This window comes from Lolium perenne, chromosome 4, assembly GCF_019359855.2.
Source record: "Lolium perenne isolate Kyuss_39 chromosome 4, Kyuss_2.0, whole genome shotgun sequence".
Lineage (NCBI taxonomy): Eukaryota > Viridiplantae > Streptophyta > Magnoliopsida > Poales > Poaceae > Lolium > Lolium perenne.
Genome location: NC_067247.2, coordinates 245,700,238 through 245,710,853, shown reverse-complemented (window position 1 = coordinate 245,710,853; position 10,616 = coordinate 245,700,238). Strand labels below are relative to the sequence as shown.

The window sequence follows — 10,616 nt, the reverse complement described above, 5'->3', positions numbered from 1 at the left end:
TCTTTGTTTCCTAATAGTGTGAAGACTCTCATAAGCAATCAGGGCATTATCCGTAATTAAACGGCCAGGAAAAAAGGCGCTTTGATTTTTAGAAATGATCATCGGCAGAATAAGCTTCAGTCGATTTGCCAAAACCTTTGAGGCAATCTTGTAAAGCACATTACAGAGGCTGATCGGACGAAAATTCTTTAGATGTTCAGGATTAATCACATTCGAAATCAAAACAATAACGGAATCACATCACAAAGCCTATCCGGTAGTGGACTCCCATCCAAGAAGCTCCTAACAGCCAGACAAATCTCCTCTTGGAGAAACTCCTAGTGGGTTTGATAGAACAGCGCCCGGAAATCCATGCGGGCCGGGCGGGACCCATCTGATATAGTGTTCTGCCCGGAGTTGGAGATGCCCTAAATTCGCCCATTTCCCCCCAGACTCCCCCGAGTCACCAGCGGTCGAAGAAGCGCAATGGCTGAGGCGAATCCGTACGAGGAGCAGCGCCGGAGGCAGGTGGAGGAGAACAAGAGCAAGCTGGAGGAGCTGCGGCTGCACCGCCTCTCTGCGGCCGTACGCGTGGCCGCCGTCAAGCCCATGCCGGTCAGAATCAGATCGACCCCTCCTCTATGCCTTCTCTGCTTCCTTTTCTTGCTAGTACTTATTACCCCGTCTTGTTTGCTGCGCAGAAAGTGACGATTAAGCCGAGGAATCATCGCCCGCCGCCGGACGTGATCCGGCGGTCTGGCCGCATCGCTCGCCTCGACAAGCAGCCGTATTTCCGCATCACAAAGGCAGATCGTGATAAAAAGGCCGAATTGCATCGTCCGGTGTACGCGACCAACGAGGAGAGAGCCTACGCCATCGCCAAGGCCGAAGAGCTCAAGGACCAGCTGGACTCCCACTACCCTGCCTTTCTCAGGCCCTTGACCCTGTATTATGCCGCAGGAAAATGGCTGGTACAGCAAGAAGACTTCTTTTGTCTATTCACTATTTGTTACCGTCCAATCTGCAAGGTATTTCTCGCAGGGCGTTGATTTGGATGGATAACTTGCAGGGCATACCACTGCAGTTCAGCAAGAGGTATCTCCCGTGGTGCAATGAGATGATCTTACTGGTGGATGAGCAAGGTACCGAGTATCAGGTGCTTTACCGTGCGCACGGTAGCGGTCTCTCCGCTACTGACTGGAAACCGTTCGCCATCGCTCACAAGCTGGCTGACGGTGACTGCTTGCTGTTCCAGCAGGTTGAGAGGATAAAATTCAAGGTGAGATTCTGAAAGCTCTTCTTGATGCCCTGTTTCGATGGAACTTGGGGTATCTAGCGAAACCGCGCGTGTGTAGTGAGACTTGACAAGCCATTTCTTATGGATTTTCTGTTTCATGTGTCGCACGGTGATCTGACTGTACAACCTTTTAAAACTTGCTTGGTGGCTTGCAAACTTGTTGGTGTCATCCACATGAATGTTCAAGTCTAGAGTTTTGTAGCAACACATCCACGGGAATTGTACATGAATCCAAAAGGATTTTGTAGCACCAAATGATGAGGACAATCCATGTATATTAGTTTACTAGTATTACTAACTGTGCAACCTCTGCTCTTTAAATGATGCAGGTCTACATAATTAGAGCAAGTTCTTACCACGAGAAGGACTACTGAAGACGCCTTGAGCTTTAATTATTGCCAATGCAGCAGGTAAGATCTAATCACTGTCTGCATAGACTTCACTGGTTCTCGACATTAAGTTAGTGTTCAAAGATCTTGTTCTGGATTTTTTTTCTGCTATCTAACCAGTATCAGTTCATCGCTGGCCATGTCCATTTGAAAAATCAAAACTATGACACTGCTTATGAGTCATAACTGGACTTAACCGTGTTTCTTGAATTGCAGATAGTTGTATGCATAAAAACAAACCATTTCCCAACTGGTTTCAGAATTCTAATGTGTGATCCCTTAACCTTACGTTATTTTTAAAATACTACGAAAAAGGGAACATGACCTGACTATTGGTTTCATATGCAATGGAACCTATTCTTTCAAGAAAAATTAATCTCTGATGGACTGATGCTTTGCGGCCAACTGTGATTTGATAGAGTTTCTCACAGGAGTCTTTTATGTTCCATGTAGGATTGGTCTTGTCCTGTCCTACCCTAGACATCAGTACTGAATTAGAATCCCTTGTATCTTTGTAATTTGCAATACTTGATTAAAAAAATTGTGTGTTCTAACTCTTTTGTTAGACATCTTCAGATTATATTTGTTTTCACCCATTGGTTTCGTAGTTTTCCATGAAAGGCACACCCTTAGCTGATTCTGAATAGACCACTGCAGTACTACCTTGATTTGTTTGCTGTAGGGAAAACCTGTATCAGCCGAACAATCCTGCGTCTGCAGTTGATTATTTAATCATGGCCATATACCATGCCTCAAATAGTCAACTGCAGACCTTATATGATTGGGGGAAAAATACATTTTGAGTGCTTATTTGTACATGACCTTTACAATAGTTTTTTCTTCTGATTCTTCCACTTATCTCACATGATACGTTGATAGTGACTTGTTTCCTTGTTCCTTTTTCACCCAGCTTTGCAGGTGTTCTAGTGATTTATATCTACCTAAACTGGAGACATCAAGTTTGCTAATGGATAGCATTTGGAATATTAACGTAATATGCTCTCCTAGCTGTTATGGTCCTGTCGAGTGATTTATATCTACCTAAACTGGAGACATCAAGTTTGCTAATGGATAGCATTTGGAGTAATAACGTAATATGCTCTCCTAGCTGTCTATGGACCTGTCTTGAACGTATGAACTTTTGAAAGGGATCATCTCTGGCAACTGACGATATTTTGTAGTATGGATCTGTTATGTGAATGCAAATACAACTGACGTGGGATGCCCTCCTAATTACCAAGTTCACTTGGAAGATGGAATTATGGAACCACTTCTGAGTTACTTTTCTTGCAGTTAGTAATAGACATTTTTTTTAGCTATTCTCCCACTTCCCTTCTGGTTTCAAACTTTCAGCATGTGACAAGTTAAATTTGAACTGTATTGTTTATCTTCAAAGGGAAAACCTAGGAAAACTTATATAGGCGATTGCAGTTCGTTTAGGCTGAGTCGTTTATCTCTGGGATTGTTGCATTGTTGACAAACTAGTTGACTGACAATTTATAGGCGTTGCTTGTTTTCCCTTTACTGCCTAGCCAAAGAAGCAATGTACACACACATATGAGTAGACACAAGACAAAGTTCTACTCAGCTCAAGTTGGCCCCTTCAGCTCATTCCATTTGCTGCTACTTCTATATTCTGCGGTACTTTTCGAGTTAAAAATGCGGCCTTATGATTCTGCAAATTCCTGTAGCTTTGCGAAAACGCAAAAGACTTGCGTTTCATTTCATTGAAAAGAGAGTTTTACAATCCTCCTAGGAGGCATATTACAACAGAGATATAAGTATTTAGTGGACATCCCAGGTTGATGGCAGAACTACCCGTAGACCTTTGGCGCCAGGCCTAGCCCAAATGGCAGCCTCATCCTTGATTCTGGCAACCAGGTTTGGGACAGATGGCTGTGCACCTTCAAAGATGCACTCATTCCGTTGCTTCCAGATCAGCCATGGTGTGAGCAAGGCAGCAGATGCAAGTCCCTTGCGCAAGGTCTTGGGTGTGTATAGCTTTGCCTGCTGCCACCAGTCCATTAGCCATGCCTCCAGGTTTGGCGCTCTTGTCGGCTTCCTGAGCCAGGCTAGCACCTCATGCCAGGTTTGCCGAGAGAATGGGCAATTCAGTAGTAGGTGTAGTAGATCCCTTTCGGAGGCTAGATGCACTCTTTAGGAATGCGGCGGAACGCCTACAGTCCTGGGGGCAAAAACGAGTTGGGAACATCAAGCTAAACATTGCGATCGCTAACACTCTGATTTTGCGCCTAGATGTGGCCCAGGAGAGACGGAGGCTGACACCCATGGAGGATTGGCTGAGGAGAACCCTTAAGCAATCTGTGCTTGGGCTTGCCTCGCTTGAGCGCACCATGGCGAGACAGAGGTCGAGAGTCCGATGGTTGAGAGAGGGGATGCAAATACGGCGCTCTTCCATGTTGTTGCCAATGGTAGACGAGCGAAAAACCACATTGCCTCTGTGAGGATTGGAGAGGAGATTGTGACGGACCAAGAGAGGAAAGTGGAGGCGTTTACGGAGGCTTATTTCCAGTTGCTGGGAAGGATACAACCTAGAGAATATTCGATTGACCTGCAAGAGCTTGAGATCCCCGTAGCTCAGCTGCAGGACCTGGATGCCATGTTCACTGAGGAGGAGATTTGGAGGGTGGTCAAGGACCTGCACCTGGATCGGGCTCCGGGCCCGGATGGGTTTATAGGCGCTTTCTACCAAAGGGCGTGGCCAATCATCAAAGGCGATATCCTTGCTGGGTTGTACAAATTGAGTGTACGAGATGGGCGCGGCTTCGCGCGCCTAAACCGAGCCCTCATCACTTTGATCCCTAAGAAGCAGGATGCCACAAAGGTCAAGGATTATCGCCCCATCAGCCTGGTGCATAGCTTTGCAAAGCTTTTCTCCAAAATTATGGCAAATAGGCTTCGGAGAAGGCTGGGAGATGTTGTGAGCACCAACCAATCAACGTTTGTTAGAGGATGATCCCTACATGATAACTTCATACTAGTGAGGCAAGTGGCGAGAAAGATCAACCAACAGAGACAGTCGGGTGCGCTTCTAAAGTTAGACCTTACGAGAGCTTTCGACTCAATATCATGGAGCTTCCTGTTTGAGGTTCTTCGACGCATGGGGTTTGGAGAGAGGTTCTTAAAATGGGTGTCCCTGCTGCTTAGCACGACAAACGCCAGAGTGCTGGTGAATGGAGTTCCTGGTGGAAGGATAGTACACGTGAGAGGTCTCAGACAGGGTGATCCCACATCACCCATGTTGTTTGTGGCGGCTGAAAGCCGCTGAGAGACATCTTTTCACTGGGCTTGCGGGGATCACGGAGCTCCAGAGAATCTCGGTTTATGCGGATGATGTGGTTTTTTCTGCAAGCCGATGGCTACGGAGTTGGAGGCGGTGAAGGCCATTCTGAGAGTTTTTGGCGAGGCTTCTGGGCTCTGTGTGAACTACAGGAAGACCTCAGCCACGCTGATTAGAGAGCATGCAGGAGACGCTGAGAGAGTGGCGGCGACACTGGGATGCGAGGTCGTGGGTTTCCCCATCAAATATCTTGGTATGCAACTTGTTTTGAGGCCTCTGACTAAGGCGGAGTGGCAGCCGATGATTGACCAGGTCATGCACTGTGCCCCGGCCTGACAGAGGGGGATGATCCAGAAACCTGGAAGACTGGTCTTGGTCAAATCGGTGATAAGTGCGCGGCCTATACATCAACTGATGGCTGCGGAGGCACCAGCATGGGTGCTTGAGGAACTAGAGAGGTGGATGAGAGCCTTTTTCTGGGCGGGAAAGAAAGAGATCAATGGAGGGCAATGCCTGGTGGCGTGGGACACCATATGCAAGCCTACACGTTTTGGAGGTCTGGGAGTTAAGGACCTGAGGCTGCAAGGGCTGGCCCTTAGAGTTCGTTGGTGCTGGTTGCGTCGCACAGACCCCTCCAGGCCTTGGCAGGGGCTGCCTGCTCTCAATGACCAGGAAGCCAATGATGTGTTTCAGAGTTTGGCGCAGTTTCGAGTTGGTGATGGTGGGAGCATCCTCTTTTGGAAGGATAGGTGGATTAATGGCAGGAATGCGGAGGAGTTAGCGCCGGAGGTTGCTGCTTTAGTCCCAACGAGAAGGAAAAAACATAAGGAAGGTGAGTGAGGCTTTAGTTGATGACTCCTGGCTCTTGGATGTATCTGGCGACTTGTCCATTGAGGGATGGATGCAGTGCACCCTGCTTTGGGAAGAACTGGAGAGAGTGCCTAGGGATAGCAGCAGACCAGATCAGATCCTATGGAAAGGTTCGCCGTCTGGGGGATATACCACTAGTGCGACCTATAACATGCTCTGCCATGGGAGGGTCTCTTGGAGTATGGCCAAACCTGTATGGAGGTCGTTTGCACCCCCGAAGTGCAAATTTTTTGGTTGGCTGGCGATTAGATGTAGGCTTTGGACGTCGGATCGGAGGGCCCGACATGGGCTGCAGGACCACCCAGATCCCTGCGCTACTTGCTTACAGGAAGAGGATAATGTGGATCACATGCTTGTGCAGTGTCCGTATGCCAAGATGGTCTGGTTTGGCTGCCTGAGAAGGGTAGGGTCAGAGCTACAAGAACCGCAGGAGAATACAAATCTGGAAAGATGGTGGACGGAGGCGAGGAAGAGGCTAAGGAGGGAGGATAGGAGAGGTTTTGACACTTTCGTCCTGTTGGTTGCCTGGACGCTCTGGAAGCAAAGGAACGCCCGTGTGTTCGGGAACTTAGAGAGGCAGCTATCCACGGAACAGATTATCGGCATGATCCTTGAGGAGTTCAGTCTTTGGAGGGCTGCGAGGGGAGTGGAGCGGAGAGTCATGTCGCGAGAGTAGGTCTTGGAGTTTTGTGGGTGGTGTGCGTGGGTTGGCCAAGGGTAGATGTTCGCATCCCCCTCACTACTAGGGAAAAGCCTATAGGTGGAGGCAAGTGGTGCCGGCACACCACCATATGCATGCGCCGGTGGAACTTGTTGCCGGCGCACCAAATATGCGCCCCGCCGGCGATGCCTGCCCACTACCGGCGCACCTGTTGATTCGACGCGCCGGCGCTATTTCCTGGCAATACCTCGCCCAACTCGGGCTAGGCCCACGAAGCATTGCCGGCGCACCAGCCCAGGAGCGCGCCGGCGGTAATTTTCTATTGCCAGCGCGCTCATGGGCTGGTGCGCCGCAATGCTTCGTGGGCACAGTGCTGAGCGGATATAGCCGGATGGGCTATATACTGCCGGCGCACCCAGTCCTGGTGCGCCGCGATAACTGGGACTTATTACAGCCACCAACCAGCACTCACAAGCCACTACACTCACTCCTCATCCACACAACCCGACCCTTCTCCCAACCCACCTAATTTTTGCCCATTTCTACCCCAACTTTAGCCAATTTGACCAAACAAAATCATATTTTTTGAGCAAATCTCCCCTTCCTACATGCATCTCCCACATCCCTATGTAGATCTATATCTATCTATCGTGCATTGACCGCTCAATCTAGATCTAGTTCTAGATCTAGAAAGTCGGCTTCCATACGCCATTGTCGCGGCGCGTCGTCTCGATCTCATCGACGAATATATCAAACAAATAGGTGATTAATGAACAAATTGAGGAATGAAATCGACGTATGTTGGACATTTGAAGCAAAGCTCTCGTGTGTGGCATATATATATGTTGTGTTTGTGCTTGTGTGTGTTGGCGTTGAAAATGAGTTGCCAACGTTGCGCCGAAATTTTGATTCTTTAAGTTTCCGTTTCGGCACATTTCTGGCGCTCCTATGTCCTACTGTGTAGGAAGGTCATGCCGAAATTTTCCGTGAAAACTACCGACGGATGGATGGTTCTAATCAATTATATGATAATACCGTGCAGGCGATAATGGTTATCGAGATGAGTGAAAGCGTCGTGATGAGATATCTGAAACACTGATACGTCTCCGATGTATCGATAATTTCTTATGTTCCATGCTTGTTTTATGGCAATACCTACATGTTTTGTTCACACTTTATGTCATTATTATGCATTTTCTGGAACTAACCTATTGACGAGATGCCGAAGGGCCAGTTGCTGTTTTCTGCTGTTTTTGGTTTCAGAAATCCTAGTAAGGAAATATTCTCGGAATCGGACGAAATCAACGCGCAATATCTTATTTTGCCCGGAAGCTTCCAGAGCACCAAAGAAGGGCCAGAGGGGAGCCAGGGGGCCCCACCCCACAGGGTGGCGCGGCCAAGGGGGGCGCGCCCCCTAGTGTGTGGGTCCCCCGTGGCCCCTCCGACTCCGCCTCTTCGCCTATTTGAAGTCTCCTGACCTAATTCCTCAACACCGATTGACGAAACCAGAGAAAACCTTCCAGAGCCACCGCCATCGCGAAACTCCAATTCGGGGGACACAAGTCTCTGTTTCGGCACCCTGCCGGGACGGGGAATTGCCCCCGGAGTCATCTCCACCGCCGTCTCCACCGCCATCTTCACCGCCATCGCTGTCTCCATGATGAGGAGGGAGTAATCCACCCCCGGGGCTGAGGGCTCCGCTGTAGCTATGTGGTTCATCTCTCTCTCTCTCTCTCTCTCTCTCTCTCTCTCTCTCTCTCTTTGTGATCTAGTTGAATATCATCTATGTGCTACTCTAGTGATGTTATTAAAGTAGTCTATTCCTCCTCCACGGTGTAATGGTGACAGTGTGTGCATCGTGTAGTACTTGGCGTAGGTTATGATTGTAATCTCTTGTAGATTATGAAGTTAATTATTGCTATGATAGAATTGATGTGATCTATGCCTCCTTCATAGTGTGATGGTGACAGTGTGCATGCTATGTTAGTTCTCGGTGTAATTGTGTTGATCTATCTTGCACTCTAAGGTTATTTAAACATGAATATCGAATATTGTGGAGCTTGTCAACTCCGGCATTGAGGGTTCGTGTAATCCTACACAATTAGTGGTGTTCATCATCCAACAACAGAGTGTAGAGTGGTTCTATTATGTGATCATTGTTGAGAGTGTCCACTAGTGAAAGCAGGATCCCTGGGCCTTGCTTCCAAGCATCGAATCTCCGTTTGTTTACTGTTTTGTTGCATGTTTACTCGCTGCCATATTTTATTCAGATTGCTATTACCACTCATACTCATCCATATTACTTGCATCTCACTATATCTTCGCCGAACTAGTGCACCTATACATCTGACAAGTGTATTAGGTGTGTTGGGGACACAAGAGACTTCTTGCATTGTGATCGCAGGGTTGCATGAGAGGGATATCTTTGACCTCTTCCTCCCTGAGTTCGATAAACCTTGGGTGATCCACTTAAGGGAAACTTGCTGCTGTTCTACAAACATCTGCTCTTGGAGGCCCAACACTGTCTACAGGAAAAGAAGCGTGAGTAGACATCAAGCTATTTTCTAAAGCGCCGTTCTTGCAGGAGGAAAGGTAAAAGGTACTCACACTCCGGATCTCGGCTACTAAGCTATTTTCCGCCGTTGTAAGTACTCGAAGCTATTTCCTTTAGATCCTGCAATTGCATCTTTTTGTTTCTTGTTTATCACTAGTTTGGCATAATGGAAAGCAACATGGAGCTTTTTATTCTTTTTTCCTGAGTTAAGACATGGATGGTTTGATCCGAAAATTAAAAAATCCATGGAACATGTTAGTATGAACACTTTGAATACCATTGTTGCTAATGATATGGAAAATTTTAAGCTTGGGGAAGCTGGTTTTGATGAGCATGATCTTTTTAGTCCCCCAAGCATTGAGGAGAAAATTTACTTTGATGATACTTTACCTCCTATTTATGATGGTTATAATGATAGTGGTCTTTTGGTGCCGCCTGTTATGGAGGATAAATTTGATTATGATTACAATATACCTCCTATATTTGATGATAAGAATAATAATGATAGCTACTTTGTTGAATTTGCTCCCACTACAACTAATAAAATTGATTATGCTTATGTGGAGAGTAATAATTTTATGCATGAGACTCATGATAAGAATGCTTTATGTGATAGTTATATTGTTGAGTTTGCTCATGATACTACTGGATATTATTATGAGAGAGGAAAATATGGTAGTAAAAATTTTCATGTTACTAAAACACCTCTCTATATGCTTAAAATTTTGAAGTTGAGTTTGTCTAGTTTTCCTATGCTAGTTGCATTATGCCTACATAACTTGTTTATTTACAAGATTCCTTTTCATAGGAAGCATGTTAGACTTAAATGTGTTTTGTATTTGCTTCTTGATGCTCTCTTTTGCTTCAAATACTATTTCTTGCGAGTGCATCATTAAAACTGCTGAGCCCATCTTAATGGATATAAAGAAAGAACTTCTTGGGAGATAACCCATGTGTTTATTTTACTACTGCAATTTTGTTTTATATTTGAGTCTGGGAAGTTGTTACTACTGTAGCAACCTCTCCTTATCTTATTTTGTTGCATTGTTGTGCCAAGTAAAGTCGTTGATAGTAAGGTTCATACTAGATTTGGATTACTGCGCAGAAACAGATTTCTTTGCTGTCATGAATTTGTGCCTAATTCTCTGTAGGTAACTCAGAAAATTATGCCAATTTACGTGAGTGATCCTCAAATATGTACGCAACTTTCATTCAATTTGAGAATTTTCATTTGAGAAATTCTGGTGCCTCTTAGAAATTCGTCTTTACGGACTGTTCTGTTTTGACAGATTCTGCCTTTTATTTCGCATTGCTTCTTTTGCTATGTTGGATGGATTTCTTTGTTCCATTAACTTCCAGTAGCTTTGGGCAATGTCCAGAAGTGTTAAGAATGATTGTGTCACCTCTGAACATGTGAATTTTTGATTATGCACTAACCCTCTAATGAGTTGTTTTGAGTTTGGTGTGGAGGAAGTTTTCAAGGGTCAAGAGAGGAGGATGATATACTATGATCAAGGAGAGTGAAAGCTCTAAGCTTGGGGATGCCCCGGTGGTTCATCCCTGCA

General features: G+C 46.2%; 1 protein-coding gene across 1 annotated transcript; it reads left to right on the top strand.

Moving 5' to 3' along the window:
• Positions 1-327: 327 nt before the first annotated feature.
• Positions 328-2,898, top strand: LOC127332381 (B3 domain-containing protein Os06g0194400-like). Its single transcript, XM_051358676.1, has 5 exons — positions 328-594; positions 681-950; positions 1,049-1,258; positions 1,606-1,686; positions 2,576-2,898. The coding sequence occupies exons 1-4, from the start codon at positions 466-468 to the stop codon at positions 1,648-1,650; spliced, it is 654 nt and encodes a 217-aa protein (XP_051214636.1). The 5' UTR covers positions 328-465; the 3' UTR covers positions 1,651-1,686; positions 2,576-2,898.
• The last annotated feature ends 7,718 nt before the right edge of the window (positions 2,899-10,616 follow it).

What these genes read in the sequence shown, in the direction of transcription:
- LOC127332381 (XM_051358676.1), top strand. Translation starts at nt 466, where the DNA reads ATGGCTGAGGCGAATCCGTACGAGGAGCAGCGCCGGAGGCAGGTGGAG. An exon ending in ATGCCGCAGGAAAATGGCTG is followed by an intron (nt 951 to 1,048) that starts GTACAGCAAGAA and finishes GATAACTTGCAG; the next exon opens with GGCATACCACTGCAGTTCAG. An exon ending in TTGAGAGGATAAAATTCAAG is followed by an intron (nt 1,259 to 1,605) that starts GTGAGATTCTGA and finishes TAAATGATGCAG; the next exon opens with GTCTACATAATTAGAGCAAG.